The sequence below is a fragment of the Xyrauchen texanus genome, chromosome 29 (genome assembly GCF_025860055.1).
Source record: "Xyrauchen texanus isolate HMW12.3.18 chromosome 29, RBS_HiC_50CHRs, whole genome shotgun sequence".
In the NCBI taxonomy this organism is placed as follows: Eukaryota; Metazoa; Chordata; class Actinopteri; order Cypriniformes; family Catostomidae; genus Xyrauchen; species Xyrauchen texanus.
This window is the reverse complement of record NC_068304.1, coordinates 18,133,712-18,151,373: the sequence shown is the minus strand read 5'-3', so window position 1 is coordinate 18,151,373 and position 17,662 is coordinate 18,133,712. Positions and strand designations below refer to the sequence as shown.

Here is a 17,662-nt window from a genome sequence, read left to right as displayed (position 1 = left end):
ATTAAATTATCAAACCACTACTTGTCTGCAATAAGTGGTGAAAACAAACTGTTAAAGTTTACAGTCAAAGTGTGTGATTTCTGCACCACCAGCATCACCAAACTAAACTGCAAAAGTTTTGTTGATACTTTTCAGGGAAATCTACCTACAAATGACTACTAATGATTGTCTCTGTAAATTAAGATGGAACAGGAGAAAGTATTTTATCATGAAAAACTGACACATTTCAACAATAAATAAAATAGTAACTACATTATTATCTGGGTTTTGTGTAGTTTTCCAAGCTGTTATCGCTGCTCTAAAACACTACTGGCATACAATGTATGGGCATTTTTATGTCATCTATTTTCCATGTCTAGTTTACTTACAATGCTGCATTCAGTAGGGGAGGATGCCACTTAATAACCAGATGAGCACTTAGAAAGTGGAATTCTGGACCAAGAGAATTCAAATAGATAGATGTTTCAAATTACTATGATGTCTGAATACATTCCCAAGGAGAAGACACAACGGAGACCACACCTTGCCAGAAGAGGGAGGCAAATGTTTGGAAATACGTTACATGGTCTTACAGAGTTTTTATAGCAGTGTCGCATGTGGAGAAGTCCCCATGAAAGGTCCTACCCAGAAGGTACAGAGCTCTACAAACATGGTGACCGGTAGCAGAGGGGACTCTGCCCAAGGAAGGCGCAGGTTTACGGGAACCGTCTCGTGCAAGATACATCACACGGGGTTACACACAAGCAACCAGCGCATGTGGAGCACCTACCACAATACAGGGCCTTTTAGCACACGTACTGGGCTGGCATTAAGTTTCTCTGCAAACTCACCTGCCACAGGGCTAAGAGGAAGGACATCCAGGGCCCACACCTTAGTGAAAACAGCTGGGGGGTAAAAAGCACATTTCTCTCCCTCCAGGAGGGGAAAGGCACTATACGCAAGTGGTACACCTGGCCAGTTGTCCCGCAAACTTACCTGTTTGTGCCGGACAACACACAGGAGGAAACTAGCTCAACCCGGAAATTGTAGAACCTCGCAAAGTTGTTGGGTGTTGCCCAGCACGGTCCTCGGCAGATGTCTGCTAAAGAGGCGCCATTGGTCAGTGCCCAGGAGGCCACCAGACTCCTGGTAGAGTCTGCTCGTAGACCCAAGGGAGGCGGCACGCCCTGGGCGTGATATGCCACAGCGATGGCATCAATGACCCAGTGGGTGATCCTCTGTTTGGGGACAGTGTTCACTTTCCGCTGTCCTCCGAAGTACACAAAGAGCTGCTTAGAGCATCTTAAGCTCTGCGTGTGATCCAAATAGATGCATAAAGCATGCACCGGACACAGCAATGCCAAGGCTGGGTCTGCCTCCTCCTGGGGCAGCACTTGCAGGTTCACCACCCGAGGTCGTGGGAACCTTGAACAAATAGCCCGGTCGGGGTCTGAGGACCACGTGAGAATATTCCAGACTGCAATCCAGGAATGTGTAGCTGACAGAGAACGCATGCAGTTCCCCAACCCTCTAGATGGACGTGAGTGCAGTCAGGAGGGCAGTCTTCAAAGAGACCGCCTATAGCTCAACTGTTTCCAGGTTCTCAAACGGGGCTCTTTGCAGGACCACGGAGAGATCCCATGAGGGAATGAGGCACGGTCTTGGAGGATTCAACCTCCTCGCACCTCTAAGGAAACTGATGATCAGGTTGTACTTCCCGAGAGACTTACCTTCAACTGCATCGTGGTGTACCGCTATCGTGGCCACGTACACCTTCAAGGTGGAGGGAGACAGCCGCCCCTCCAGCCTCTCCTGCAGGAAGGAAAGCACCGACCCGACTGTGCACCTCTGGGGGGTCTTCGCATCAGGAAGAACACCACTTTGCGAACAGATGCCACTTCACGGCATACAGGCGCCTCGTAGAGGACGCTCTAGCCTGAGTGAGTGTGTCTACCACTGCGGGTGGTAGGCCACTTAGGACTTCCACATCCTATCCAAGGGCCAGACATGGAGATTCCAGAGGTTTGGTCGTGGGTGCTAGTTGGTGCCCCGTCCCTGAGAGAAGAGATCCCTCCTCAGGGGAATTCACGTGCCATCATAGAGACTGAGTCTAACTCCAACCTGAGAAAAAATGCTCTGAACCGGGGAGAGTGTAAAGGATCTCCTCCAAGGGATGACACTTGAAGCAGTGGCTCAGAGGTGAGGTTCTTTTATTGCCTTAATCTGGACGTGCACACAGCACTTTTACAATGATAACACTTATTAACACACACACAGTAATTCTCCTGTCAGTCTCTCTCCCCATGGAGGCCCTCTGGCTGCCTTTTATGCCCCTCTCCCCGTGCTCACTGAAATTAGAGACAGGTGTTAGACATAATTTAGCTCAGGTGTAAGCGTCTGGGAGAGAAAAACCCTTACCGCTTTTCTCTCCCAGACGGGCGCTTGACCACGCCCCCACTGCCACAGAAAGCTTGCTCTTTTCCCAGCTGACCTGAAGCCCCAACCGACTGGGGTGCCTGAGCACCAGGTCCCTGTGCGCAACATGTCTCGAGAGTGAGCTAGAATCAGCCAGTCATCAAGATAGTTGAGGATGCGGATGCCCAATTCCCTTAGCGGGGCAAGGGCTGCCTCTGTGACTTTCGTGAACACGTGAGGCGACAGGGACAGACCGAAGGGGAGGACCTTGTACTGGTACGCCTGGCCCTCGAAATCAAACCGCAGAAAGGGCCTGTGGCAAGGTAAAACCGAACATGGAAGTATGCGTCCTTCAGATCTACCGCCACCAACCAATCTTGATGCCAAATGCTTGCTAAAATGCATTACTGCATTAGTATCTTGAACGGGAGTCTATGCAAGGCCCAGTTCAGTACTCGCAGGTCCAAGATTGACCGCAACCTACCGCCTTTCTTTGGTATGATGAAGTTGGGGCTGTAGAGCCACGTAATGAATGGCATACGTTGTCTTATTCATTGTGAAACTGTGTTTTCTTACTGGTATGAATCGCACTGAAGACATAAACTTAAAATGCATGGGCCGCCACTGATCGAGAGTATGACTCCTGTATCAAGTACATATTTAGTACAATGCCACTAAGTTGATATCAGATATCCATGCAATAAAAGTGAATTGTTGACCGAGGCTAACATTCTGCTTAACATCTCCTTTTGTGTTCCATGGTGAAATTTCACTTTAAGTAAATTGCTTAACACTGTGTGACAAAGATTTCATCGCACAATGCCAACAAATGACTGCTACTGTATATGTGCAAGAACATGAAAATAAAAACACAGCGGAATATGATTGTGACAAGGACGGATGACTGACCAGCACCCTTAGGGGATCATGTTTGCATTTCCAAGAATCATTACTTCATTCCAAAGCCTAATATTTCATTGCACTTTCTGCTAGACACATAAATGATTTTGTAGAAATCCACAGATTCTTATTTTTAATCAGATTAGACAAAATGAGCAATCAAAACTGTGGAATACCAGCAAATATGAGTAATACAAATCCAGACAACAATACCTAGAGATATGCCATAGAAGATTAGATGTAAGTGGTTCCAGAGAGCTTAAATACCTTGTGATGTTATGACTCTCACAAAACAGGGATTATATCAAGCGTTCAAACTGCCGAACTTAAAAGACGACTGTAACATTAATAGACAGGTTCACCAAACAGTTTGTTTTAGTCACAATTCACCATCTGTATTCCTCTGAATGTCAGCATACATTTCATCTTTATAGGATCAGGTGTTGCTTTCTAGAAGGCAAGTGCCAGACAGTTCATTAACCGAAATGCCTGGTCACTGCTGCCAACTACAATAAAGGTGTTGAATCAGCAGTTCCTGTTATACGATTCTGTTAAAGACATTGATATGCTTCAGCTAAGGATAAAGTTGTGAAAGCTTGAAATCTCAAGAAAGCTTCTGAAGTAGGTGCTGGGAAGTTATTTCGCATTTACATCCACTAGAACAGGGGTTCTCAACAGGGACATTCAAAGGATGCCAGTGTGCAAATTAGTAGAGACGGGGGCGTTAGGTTACAAATGGGGGGTGTTTATCAGTCATCATAATCCAATCTATCGGCAATTTCCTCTTTGTATTAAAATTATTATTGAGACTTGGAATATATCAGTTGGTTCTCAACTGCAAATACATTTGTACTGTGGTTCATCTGATTTTGAAGTCTAGCGACACATCTGAAGTATCTGGTTTAGCTGCGTCAAATACACAATCGGAGACTATCCTCGGCTAATGCACCTGTATGGCTCTGTAGATGGATACGGCTCAATGGACAGAGCAGAGTGAGCACAAAGCTCTTAAAACTCGAGCTCTTAAAATCACAGCTTTGCAGTGAGAAACAAGGCATGAAAAGCGGAAACCATTTGAATTAGGCACAGAATTCTGCATGACCACCCTTGAATTTACTATGGTAACACTAACTGTACTTAAGGCAGAAATAGACTGATAATAAATAATATCATATCACTACTTCAGCTCTATTAAATTTGTCATAGGCAACATTAGGGTAGTGAGGAAATATAATACATTTTTGTTACAACTTTATATTTTTTATTTATTTATTTATTTTTTTACATGTGTTTAGAGTAGGTCTATTGTTTATAATTACTAAAATTCCATAGTTTGGTTCATAGAAATCATGTTACATCTAACCATGGTAGTGAAGAATATCCATGCTTCCATGCGTTTACTAAGGTCTTGTTACAAATACCACTGTTAAAACTATAAAATTAAATCATTAATTATTTAAAATTTTCAAAAAAGGCAAAATCTAAAATATATGAATAATATTACTTTAATTATTAGTTTCTGTCTTCACATTTTCATTTTGCAGGCCCGAGATAAAATCCCTTATCTGTTTAAATTCAAGAAATACAAGGTTTGCTCTCACATTCATGATGCGTAAGCCTGCTGAATTTATTAACAAAACAATGCATCGAAGTTGCATTGAGCAACTTAAGTAAATTCCACAAATATTGAGTTCCCCTTCTGTCACTCGGGGTTGCTCTTGAGAGCCCTGAACACCTCTATTCTTTTGAGAAAATGCCATTGAGAATTGGCTAGTGGAATCTGCATGCCTCTCCCCTGGACATACAGGTATAAAAGGAGAAGGAATACCCACTCTCATTCAGATTTTTTCTTCTGACCAGAGCTGTTGTACTATCAGCGAGCTGTTGTACTACTGCTGTTCCAATCACCTCTTAAGAAGCGTATGCTGTTGGATATACGGCACATTTCCAGCGGCTTTCTCTCCTTCTGCACGACGAGTGCAGATTTTACCCATGGGCACTTTAACAGTGCAAAAAGTGTGAATATTCTTGTTAAAAGAGTATATTTTCTCCATTAGAGTACACACATTGATGTTGAATGTCTTTTTAAAGACACGTCTTTATAAAGATACTTTTCCATCTTTGTGTGATTCCTGGATGCGGTCGTTATTTCTCGACCTCCGACAGTGACTCACGTGTCTAAGCAGCGATCACATTGAGTCAGCATTTGTGGATGGTTCATTTTCTTATTGCGAGAATATAACCATGGCAACCGAATCGGGAAAGCCACTCTAGCCACCCCCCCTCGTACTGGGCCTTCTACCTACGGGTGTAAGGCCAGCCTGTCTGGCACTGGAGACTATTTAGGAGTTCAATGGGTGCGGTTGCGCCGGGTAATTCCCCGCAGACCTCCCCTTCCCCAGCATTCTCGTTTGCTCCTGTACGGTACCGAAATGAGACCAGCACGCCTCATGGCCAGCTTGACATCTCTTTCGGGGCCTGCGAGCAGTAGGAGTCTTCGATCGCTGTATGAGAGACGACTGGGCCACATTCTGGTCTGCCCGTCCACTCGTCAACTTGCGACACACACACACACACGCACGCGTGAAAATGTCTGAGAGAAGCGAGGCGAGGGGGTCTGACATGAGTGTGTGTGGGAGTTAAAGCAGTGTTTCTCAACTGGTCTATTCGGACTGGGTCACGGACAGCAGGGAAAGAGCAATGCCATGGTTCTCCCAATGAAGATGTTTCGGCAGCCGCCCAAGTGATAGACTATTTAGGACTGCCGACGTAGATTTAATGATAATCTCGCAAACAGCTAAAGCAGATACGGCCCGCGGGCTGGATCAGGCCCTCCACATGGTTTAATGTGGCCCGCGGCTCATTTATTGTAAAAGCCTTTTTATTTTTCATTGGATATTTCAGTTAACTTGCTTTGGGACCTAACACGTCTCCACAAGCGTTTAACATGCTCAGGGTTGCCAGTTAAGAGACGAAACACCCCCAGTTTGAGATTTATACTTGTGCAAATTGGAAATATTCCGCCTAATGTTATACTAATTTTGTGCAATCTGGCAACCATACACGTCTTGCTTTCTCCTTTGAACAAACTTAGCGATCTGTATTGCAATATTCTGCTCAAGGAAAAGTGTTATACAGCTACTCTGTGTCCATTCTTGAGGCTGCTTGTGATGTTTGGTGCAACTAATATTGCAGGTAAACCTTCTCAGTGATTAAATTAAATATAAAAGTAGATCTCGGCATCATTGACACACAGAGGGGTAATCATTGACATGTGAGCAAAAGCAAGCCAGAGATGAATATTGCAATTTAGAAATGTTGAAGTCCCTTCACACCTGTATGTTAATCTAACTCTTGCAGTAATCATTTATCATATTCATGCAGTTGTGTTATTCAGTTGTGTGCTTAAAGTCAATCCATCGAGGAGACCCGCATCATGACTCTTTTAGCATGTAAACGGGTAAAGTTTTAGAAAAAAAATAAGTAAAATCGCCCGCTTTGATGTACTGCGATAAAACCTTTGGCATCATGAGAAAATTATCAAAACTAAATTAACTGATTATAACAGTTACCTGCATTTAAAAATAAAGTTTTCACTCTAGAACAATTGAAAATCACTTTGTTCCCATTTTTGGTTATGTTCTGCAAACAAATTAGTTTGTTTTCGGTTTTCATTCAAACTGTTTTTAGTCTGTTTCAAATACCAGTTCAGTAGTTCGTATGTTAATGTAATCTTGTGTTGAAGCAGTAAACATATTTGGCTTGCTGTCCATATACTGGAGGGTTTGGAGCTCGAGACTTGACTCCTGATTTCAGAACTCGAGTCCCCCCAGACTTCACTTATTTGGATAATATATCTAGAGAATAGGTGAAGATGGGGTGGAGGTGGGATGTCAGGAGAGTTGTCACAAGAAGCAAGTAAGCAGCATCTTATATACTCCTGCTCGTGGGTTGTGATTTCTCAGATTAAAATTAACATGCTCCTCCCAAACCTCTGTTAATTATCTCCATTTTACTAGTTTGCATGTTAATGTAATCTTGTGTTGAAGCAGTAAACGTATTTGGCCTGCTGTTCGTATACTGGAGGGCACACACTGCGATTCAAACAGCAGACTGTTCTAAAGAGAGAAAGGTTTAGCTCAACGGGTAAGCCCAGCATGCATTCGAACGGAGAAGGTGAGAATGAGAGTTGGCTCATGCTGGGAGAGTGTTCAAAAAGGAGAGCTAACACTGTGATTTGAATGGGAGACTGCTCTATAGAGAGAGATCTCACGGCATTCGAATGTGTAAGCACAGCAAGCAATCGAACGGGGAAAATGAGAATGAGAGTTGTGTTCGAAAGGAATGGAGGAGGTGTCTGCTGTTACGAATACTGTTAAAAATAATCAATGGTGGTGGTGATATTTACTCATTTTAATGACTTGAGGGGATGGTCGATAGGAATCTCAGATCCAAACAGGGAACTACCGGGATCTCAGTCGAGTGCGCCTCTGGAGCTAATGCTCTGAAATCCAAATTAGACATCTTAGAAACTGCATGATTTTGGGGGCATGCTTACGGCCCTTGTTGATGCAAAGAACTATAACCTGATTATCGCAATGGACAATGATGCTTTTGAAGTCCATTAGTTTCCCCACAAAAAGGCTGCGACCATGTTATGGTATAATTCGTGCAGGGCTGAGGAAGCTGCTGATTGCTGATTGAGCTCTGGGGGGCAGGTGGAGGTGAACCAGCGACCTTGGTATAATCCCCCAAAGCAGACAGACGGGGCGGCATCGGTGAAAATGTGGATGTCTTCATGGAATGTTAACCAGAGCTGGAGGTCAGCTTGGCAGTATGGGTTCAGGGTTATGGTGTCGTTTAGCACAGCAACGAATGAGGTGAGGGTGAAGAGGTGTGAGATGAAGGGGCGGCCATGGGGAATGATGCGAATGCCGAAATTTAGATGCCCGAGGAGGGAGAGGAGCTCTCGTTTAGAGCAGCTTTTGTTAGATAGAGGGTTGTACATGATTATGATTATCCTGTCAATTTTCTTTTGGCAGGGAGGCTTTAAAGACATCTGTGTCGAGAATGATACCTAGGAATTTGATGGATGAGGAGCGACATGCTGTTTTCTCATGGGAAATTGGAAAAGTGCTGGAAAATACAGTACGTCTTAATAAACAATGTGAAAAAACAGCATAAAATGATTGAGAAATAAGAGCTTTGGCTCTGTGATGCATACTGATATGCAGGAGAATGGACATGCAATCATTACTGCTGCTTTGAAACGATGTGTGTTGTGAAAGGCGCTATACAAATAAAATTTACTTGACTTACTGAAGGATTCACTTGTCGTCATTCGCTCCTAAGGAGTATGACTGCCCCCTGCTGTACAATATACGTTAATAATGCTGTGAGGAAGTGAGACGCGTTGCAGGATGATTATGAATTAGTTTGAATGCGGCGCATGATCCGCCTCTTCCGGAGCCGAATTCAGCTTGTGTCTGTTCGGACAGAGGTTGTGTATAACTGCAGTGTGCTGTGGAATGGTCAGAGCAAGTGCAAGTGCTCTGACCATTCCACAGCACATTTAATTATCAGCGGCTGAACTACATGTTGCCCATGCATGGCAGCGGCTTGTGTTAAAATGTCTGCATTGGTTTGAAAAGAAGTTGTCATTAGATTATCTGTCAATTGGAAGGAGTTCTGTGTTGCATGATGCCCCTGTGTTCAGAATGAAATAAAGCACACTCCGAAGGGCACTTTACAGGGAGAAAAATAAAAATCGTAATATTCATGTTAGAAGATGACGAACGATTGCTGGTAAGAGCACACCCTAAACAAGCTGCGGCAAGGTAATGAGGATGACAGGCATCACCTGAGCAGCAGAACCTGATTAAGAATACTGGCAGTTGAAATGGTGGTTGTATTGAATAGCTCATCTTTGTTTTTATTGCTTTCAAATAAAAATGGAAATCTAAATGGCATGAAGCCGGAACGGCACCCGTTCATGGAGGCAGCTTGGACTGCTTTCTGGGTGAAAAGTTCAGATAAGAGAACATGAACAGTAGTAGAGAGCTGTTTCGCATTTTTAAAGAGCCGGAGAAGCCAGTTTGCAGAAGCAGCTATAAACTGCTTTGGCAAATGGAGAATAGAAAGACAGGGTAAAAAAAATTAAATATAACACTTAACATGGTTGTCGTCAAAACTGCTAAAACAATAGAGCTGCTGTGACAGCTTCTGTTGAATAACAAGAGTTTTTGGATGGAAGAGCTGATCTGGTGGAGCTGAATGCTTTACAGCGAAGTTGCATACGATTATCCGACTGCCTGGGTCTGTTCATGGGCAATGGGCAGGGCTGAATGCCGGAAAGACTCATGTCAGGAAAGTTATTACAGGAATCAGGTAAGCAGCGGCTTATATACTCCTGCTCACGGGCTGTGATTTGTCAGAATAAAATTAACATGCTCCTCCCGAACCTCTGTCAATTAATTCCATTTAAATTTCTTTACCAGAATTCATAGAAACATAATGTCTCCGGTTACATATGTAACTTCAGTTCCCTGAGACGAAGGTACCGAGACATTGCGAGAATCACTATAGGGAATACTTCCAACAATTTAGTTGAAGCCCTTGTGCAATAATGCTAATCCTGAGATTGGCAATAGTGTTTGAGTCCCGCCTAAAGCACACAGTTGGCCTAAATATGGGCAAGCAAACACCATTTCAAGAGTGCATTTGCATTCACCCCAGCTCGGCATGCCATTTATTTAAGCTACCACTGTCATGTTGTCCGATATAATCAGAACATGGTGATTCGTTAACTCATTTACATTTACATTTATGCATTTGGCAGACGCTTTTATCCAAAGCGACTTACAGTGCACTTATTACAGGGACAATCCCCAACCTGGATTAAGTGTCTTGCTCAAGGACACAATGGTGGTGGCTGTGGGGATTGAACCAGCGACCTTCTGATTACCAGTTATGTGCTTTAGTCCACTACGCCACCACCACCTCATAATGCAAAGCCTTCAAGGCTAAGAGACAGCTAGTATTTCCAGATGACTGAAGTGCTAGGTGCCAAAGGCCGGGCACCCCCCGCACAGTGCACCTCAGCCTGCGCTGAACGCATCCGTGATTACCACCTTTTGCCAAGACCTGACCCAGCATGATGCTGTTAAAAGGTTGGAGCTGTCCAAGGTGCTAGAGCAGCAAGACAGCAGAAATTTAAGCCAATGTGCATGCGCCTGTAGTAACAGGCGTGCCGCCAATGTTGCAGAGGTCTCACGAAAAATAACTAACGATGGAGGACACTTTTTGCCCAGTTTGACATTGCCATTTGTACAGCCTTGGCCTGAGAGTAGTGAATTCCCTGTTCGCAAAACAGAGCCTCTGATCGGGGTAATAATAGCCCATCATAGAAGTAGTTAAAAATGCGCACACATCTCAGCTTCAATGGAGCGAGCACTACATATACACACTTCAAGAGTGTGGAGAGCCAATGAATGGACTCTGAATTAATAAGCTGTTCCTCGAACGCAAATCTCAAAACAGACTCGTACAATGAAAGTTGCCGTTCATCCTGTAGATCTATTGATGCAAATCAGCCTGAGGGCAGATGCATGACAAGATCTGTTTCTGGAATGTCGTTTTGAATGGGCGCGTTGCGAGTGCTTGATTCAAGGGTTTCTGGTCTAAAAACGGCCGAAGCCCGCAGTCTCACTCCGGAATTGAAGACATCAGCTGTAGAACCCTTGTGGGTGTTCTATCTTTGGCAGAGCCGGAGCAGCGGGGGCAGGGTTCTCCGCCAGGTTCTGACCCGAAATAGGGCCGTGAGTCATGAGACTGAGTCACAGTGATTTTTTTTTTGTGACCCGCAGCGCCATCTTGAGGCAACCACGAAATTTCATGTCACATCCATGACTCTGTCATGGCACGTGTCAGCTTGAGTCGACTGCTGGTTTTAAACTGCGGTCCTCTGACTCTAAGGCCAACACATGAGGCAAGTTAACACGCAAGCCGGATCTACGGGAAGAATGGTGCTGCCCTTTGAGACGCAGTCTTTTGACAGTGGCCGGACTGCAGGACCACTACTCCAGGTGAGATATTTCCGGCTCGACTGAAGGGGCCAACTGTAAACGGAGCTCCTCAACCACCTGCAAGGGGACGCGAAGAAGGTCCCATTCGCTGAAGTGTATTTCGATGGCAAAGCAGAGAGGGTTTTCAAGGTGAGAGATGATGTCTCTGTATTGAAGGAAGAAAATTCGAAAAAAAATGGTGTCAGCGCACCTGCTTATATAGGCCAACTGCGCGCATAAAGGTGCGGGGCTCAAACACCATTGCCAATCACAGGATTTATGTTATTGTACAAGGGCTTCATCCAAGTTGTCGGAAGGATTCCCCATAGTGATTGTTGCAATTCAGAGTGAAATTAATCAAAAAGAAACCCATGTTAAAAAATCTAAAAGGCCTAAAGCTTACACTTACAGGCCACATGAATGCTTCCATTAATCTGAGCAGAAACAAATCACAATAAATCTAAATCTGTTTGTGATTTCTCACTGAGCACGATAGCAGTGTTCACACCATACAAAGAATGATAGTAAAAAAGGAATGACCCACTTGTTTTGAATCAAATCTACTGGATCTCCACCAGGTGCTGCTTATGCAATCAGTCTGTAAGGGGTTACATTAATGTTGAAGTGCAGATTATTAAAAACAACAAATAAATAACATATGATTTCAAATCACTTGGTAAAGTGGATACAAGTCATTACATAGAACTGCCTTCTCACATATATACAGGGCATCCAATAAAAATACATGTGTCAAGCAGATAACTTACTGGGATTTTATGCATAAAATATCACTGCGGTTTTGCAAACCATTACTTGGCAAGTGTAAACAGGGGAGCATGTATGTCATGACATGAGTGTGTGATGAGATGTGTCATTTTCATGGAGGAGATTCTTTCCTAAGTTTTAAAATAATTTGTGGCTGTCTGTATTCATTGACTTGATGATGTTGCAATAACAATGCATCAAGAGGACTTGCCCCATCTACTTGGAAGAGCATTACACCCTTAATTTTTTCTTCTTCCTTTGAGTTGTCACTGAAGCACTGATATAACCAAGTCTGGTTTCAACCAGCTTCAACCACATTTAACAGCTGGTAATGTAGATAGGAGGGACAAACATGGGTTATCACTCTGTTATCAAAACACTGAAACATATCACAAAGTTAGCCTCTGCTATTATACTTTTATCAAAATAAATCCCCAGAAAGTTGACTATGAAAATAATAAATGTATGTTATTAGAGCCCAATTCTGATCCAGTCGAAAATTTAATTGTAATTCCATATAACGAATTTGTCTTTAATCCAATACTAAAAATACAGAGTTGTTACAAGAGAAGTGTACTCTGAACAAGGTCTCTCTCGTCAAAGCATCTTGACAATTACTCACTATAAACCATGTAGTTTAGAGTGCCATAACAGAATCAAACCATGACATAAAACTCAGAGCAAGCTGGCAACTACAATATTTTTTACTCCTAAGACTGTGAAAGTGACCAGAGATGTCTCAGCTGGCACACAGCAGATAGCTTATAAATTAAAGACAACTGTTTATAATTTCCAAAAACTCAATTAAATTAGTATATTCTGACTGTGCATCGACAGCAGGTAGGTTTTTCAAGACACAGGAAACTGGTTGGGGTAATCGCTGTGTTTCCTAAGCATGTACAAACCAAGTCTTCAGTCAGCTGGAACATTTCCAGCAGACTTATTAGATGCTTAACGTGATGTTACCATAGTCACACAGCCTATTTGCAATTCTATCCTGTCTAATGCGCTGGAACAGCATTTTTTTTATTTTTTTTAAACCAAACATACTGAAGAGGGCATGGGCATGCTGCAACTGTGTAAAACGTATAGCACCAGGTATTAATAGCAATACCTAATATATGTTATAGGGGAAGGTGATTATAGCAAATATTTATATTGAGGTATTCTTGAAGTTTTTGGTTCATAATGAAATGTGTCACAATATACATATTTTTGGAATGAAAAGAGATTTAAAAATATCTGAAAAATAACAAAAGTTCCTTTTTTATTAAAAATAATGACCTTTCATATATAAACTCTGTACCATTCGACGTTGTTTTTCAAAAATTTGTACTGGATGACACATTTCGACTGGTATTTCGTTTTAACTGGTATACAAATAATGAAATTCTTTCAGTTACAAAAATTATTCGATCGGTCTCGTGTTATGTTATTAGGGATATAATGGAAATATTGTCAGAAATTGACAATCTCATTACAATAATCAAGATACAATTACTTTAGGAATTCATTGTAATAAAAGCCAATAATTTTTCAGATGAAACATTTGTTGAAATGACATTTACTTTGACAAAGAGTCAATAACCATGGACTATTAAATATATACATGCTAAAGGCTGACAGTGTTTTGCCACATGATTTTATAACGATCCAAAGAGAAGGACCAAATCAAATTTCTGGGGTGACCAAAAGGTTTATAGAAAGAATAATTGTCATTTACGGTTTTTTCCCCTCAATTCACAACTTACAAATTTGGGTTTATAGCAAGAATAATTGTCATTTACTGTTTTTTTCCCCTCAATTCACAATTTACAAATTTGGGTTTATAGCAAGAGTAATTGTAATTTACTTTTTTTCCCCCTCAATTCACAACTTACAAATTTGGTTGCATTCCATTCACAAATTATTTTGACAAGGCATCTGGTGTCAGATTAGCTGTGCTCGATATAGAAATAACTAATTTCACATTCCTAACTTGTTAACAAAATGTGTAGGTGGTTGGAATGTGTGTGTATGTGGGGGTGGGGGGGTTATACAGAGTTATTATCCCAAGGACAACATCTCCAAGTCACATAATTTGAAATAAACTCTCAATCACCAATTAGATGTGCATTCCAGATGCTTTACAGGAAGTTAATCATCAAATATTTACAAGGCTGATGCTGAAGAATATTTGTCTGGTAAATGAATCTCGACTTTGTCCATCTACAATTCAAAACCTCTCTGACCCTGCAAATGTACACAAGCAGAAGATATGAAAATGATTTGAAACCAAAACAAATGGTGTCACCTAATTAAAAAGGATATTACAGGAATGTTGAAGTAATGATTTCTCGGAGGCATTAGATTCCATCCTTTTAAGACAGGGCACGTTAAGTTGTTGGCTAGTTTAGAATAGGGATGTGGCTGCTATCACTCAAGACAACTCCCGCCCCTTCCCACCCCCTGTAAAGTATATAAAGCACTCAGGTTTTTCTGTAAAACTCAGACCATTAGCTGTGTCAAAGCTGAATACTCATCCATTGTCAACCAAGATTTGGACGTTACTTGGAAATACTTAAAATTACAGACTACACCATCACCATTTCTTGAGTCTACAGAAATTACAGGTATGTGTTTTTGAAATGCTACTGACTGTTAATTGTGGCTCATGGATTTTTGATGTCACCCCAAAAGGTCAAGGTCTAAAATATGGTTACCAAGAAATATGACTTTCTAACTGGGCAATATAAATTTGCAATAAGGCAATCCTGATCCACCCCCCATAGAGTGCACTTGCCTCTACAGGCTCTGGACAAAGATGTTCTACTGGAATATTACATGTTTGAGCACAATTTAACCAAATAAATGAATGACCAATGTGGACTCATACAGGAATATGAAGATACTTGTTTTTGGTCTCACATTAAAAAAATCATGTTTTGTTTTTTTACGTACCAATTCTTACAAGTGTAAGCACTAACACTGGCTTTTTTATAGCTAGTTACATTTTAAAATATTCTTCCACAGGTTCCATTCACAATGAAATCAGTGCTTCAGAAGGCTTTCCTGTGGTGTGTGCTGACCACACTTTTTCCAAGCATCACAAGTGCAAAACCTCTGAACACAGATGGCTTAAGAAGGTGTGCTAATGACTAAACCAATTTCTGTCTTCCCATTACAACTTATTCAAAACACTATGACTGGTTTTAACTAATGTCTCATGGGGTTCTTTGTCATCTGTCAGGCTCGGTGTTTGGCTTCAGGGTAAGATGTGGAGAGATGTTCGTAGTGTGTCAGAGAGGAGCGAGGGCAACCCAACAGCTTTGCTCTCTCAGAGGAACAGCGGTACAGAGTCATATGTACCACAGCACAGGTAAGATAACTGACTGAACTCATTCACTGACTAAACAGAAAACCCTAAATATTAATGAAAAGCCACAGGTTTTTCACTAACAGTTTTTTCTTGTTTCTTGTCTCTCTATAGGCTGAGGGTAAAGAGGACAGAACCAGGTTACTCAGTGAAAAGAGTGGAAAGAGCGGGCTGCATCCTAGCCACCTGCTCAGTGCACGACCTGGCCCACCTGCTGCATCTGATGAGCACAAAGATGAACAGCGTCCCCCCTGAAAAGATAGGCTCTAAGGGCTACGGTCGCCGGCGGAGACGTTCACTCCTCCATCCACTAACTTTAGATGAAGACCGTCTAAAGCTGGCCTGGGTCCAAACCCTTAAAAGGCGAGTCACCCTAAAAGGGACTTAAAGGATACAATGGGAGCAGCTCTGTGGTTTGTCCTGAGCCATTGGTTTATATTGGCTCAGTTTACTGAGATACTTCTGATACGTCCTTTGCTGAACGTTAGTGTACTCTCTTCAGGCACAAAGGTGTTGAAACAACAAGTCCGAGCAACTGGAGCATCCTTCTCTCCATCCTCTGCCTGATGGATTGGACAGAGAAGGATTCAGGTCGCTTAGCGAAAATGAGTGCTTGTGGGATAAGGAGGTTTTGTTTAAAGCTTTGTGTGGGTCTAAGTTAGTATGACAGGAGATAGGTGGTCAACGCTCTGTGCATGTGTTTAGCATTCTTGTCATTCTAATGGAGCTTCGGGACTTGACTCTCTGTCTCTTCTGTAGCACAGATGCGCCCCCTGTTGGACGAATGAAGGAACAATCCAGGACCCTACCAGCTCCTACTGCCTACCGAAGATCAAGTGAAGACAGAGAGAAAAGCAAGAAGAGGAAAAGGAACTAAGAGAGCTTAAATCTATTTACCCAGGAGGACCAATGATTAAGAGCAGAGAAAAAAAAAACTCTTTATGGAAGTAATGAGTTTTTCGTCTACAATGTTTTCTGGACACTGCAGTCTGGCAAAGAAGGATATCCTCATACTTGAAGACTAATAAATGTATACTGTGGGAGACGTGCAATAATGTATATTAATATTGTTTTGTAGTCTATATTAAATTTTATATAAAATTTATATTATGAAAATATTGTATGTTAAAAATGTATATATTTATACAGTACTTGTATACTGTACATATATTCTCGAGAGATTAAACTATTGTACACAGAAAAGGGGCAATTTATAGTTCATTTTAAAATAAGATGTTTAACCAAATGATTTCATATTGCTGTAATGCCAAGCTTTTTCCACATAATTGAACTGAATTGAATCATTTAATAATGTGACACCAGTTAAATAATAACCTATTAAACTCCAACAAGAGAGAGAGAAAGAGAAACAAATTGTCTGTCTTATTTTTTGGGCAGCATTCAGTTCACAATCTGAAGAGTCAAAAGACAAACAATTGAATGAAATACTATTTAGATGTGTTTGTGTGCATGTGTGGCCATCTAGCTTCAGAAAGCAGAATTACACAATTTTCAATTACTTCTTAACCTAAGAATATAAAATCAGTTAATGACTTAGACTTAAGGAAAAAAATACAGTTAAAATTTTCATTTCAACTAAGAGTATATCACATATACACATACATATATATATATATATATATATAAAATTTCACAATCAATAGGAGAAAACTGTTTTCCTTACCAGTCTCGCGAAACATTCTTTCGGAGAAAAATGAAAGATATGCAAAACAAAATGCTGAATTAAACGTGCGCCCTCATTAAAAGTTTACGCTTAAATTAATGAACAGTAATTACCAAATTTTTTAAAATGATGTATACTCACTTGAAATAACTCGAGATCAGTAGACTGAAAAAAGTTGTATTTACGAAATCCTGAGCTATCTTGCTTCATGTTTCACACGGTTCATACTTTATCCTGGGTTAGTTATTAACCCTGGATATTTGTGTTTCCAAGGTTTGTAAACCCTGAAATAACCATCCTCTTTTTTTGCATATGTGGAGGTCGATCACATTACTCAGCTCACGATAATCTCTGTAATAACTATTTATATGTGGAAATATCACCACTTAAAACTGCTAATGTTCTCACATCTTCAAAATACTTTGTCACTGTTCAAATTTTTATGGTTCACCTCAGAGACGGCGAAACAGCACGTGAAAGTTTCTGGGACTGTACAATACT

At 41.5% G+C, this 17,662-nt stretch overlaps 1 protein-coding gene and 1 long non-coding RNA gene across 3 annotated transcripts in view; one reads left to right on the top strand and one right to left on the bottom strand.

Annotated features, from left to right (window-relative positions):
• The window catches only part of LOC127623418 (uncharacterized), a 70,979-nt gene that overhangs the window by 51,612 nt on the left and 1,705 nt on the right, over positions 1-17,662 (bottom strand). The gene's annotated exons all lie outside the window — the stretch shown is intronic.
• On the top strand, positions 14,622-16,839 carry LOC127623415 (pro-adrenomedullin-like). Of its 2 annotated transcripts, none has more exons than XM_052097879.1 (5): positions 14,622-14,734; positions 15,135-15,247; positions 15,352-15,480; positions 15,592-15,840; positions 16,242-16,839. In XM_052097879.1, the coding sequence occupies exons 2-5, from the start codon at positions 15,147-15,149 to the stop codon at positions 16,315-16,317; spliced, it is 555 nt and encodes a 184-aa protein (XP_051953839.1). In that variant the 5' UTR covers positions 14,622-14,734; positions 15,135-15,146; the 3' UTR covers positions 16,318-16,839. The 2 variants fall into 2 exon arrangements, with proteins under 2 accessions (XP_051953839.1, XP_051953838.1); XM_052097878.1 differs by having other exon boundaries at positions 16,237-16,839.

Bases quoted from the DNA above. Each gene is read 5' to 3' on its own strand.
- LOC127623415 (XM_052097878.1), top strand. From the start codon at position 15,147: ATGAAATCAGTGCTTCAGAAGGCTTTCCTGTGGTGTGTGCTGACCACA. The intron at 15,248-15,351 runs GTGTGCTAATGA...GTCATCTGTCAG, and splicing joins AACACAGATGGCTTAAGAAG to GCTCGGTGTTTGGCTTCAGG. The intron at 15,841-16,236 runs GCGAGTCACCCT...TCTCTTCTGTAG, and splicing joins TGGGTCCAAACCCTTAAAAG to CACAGATGCGCCCCCTGTTG.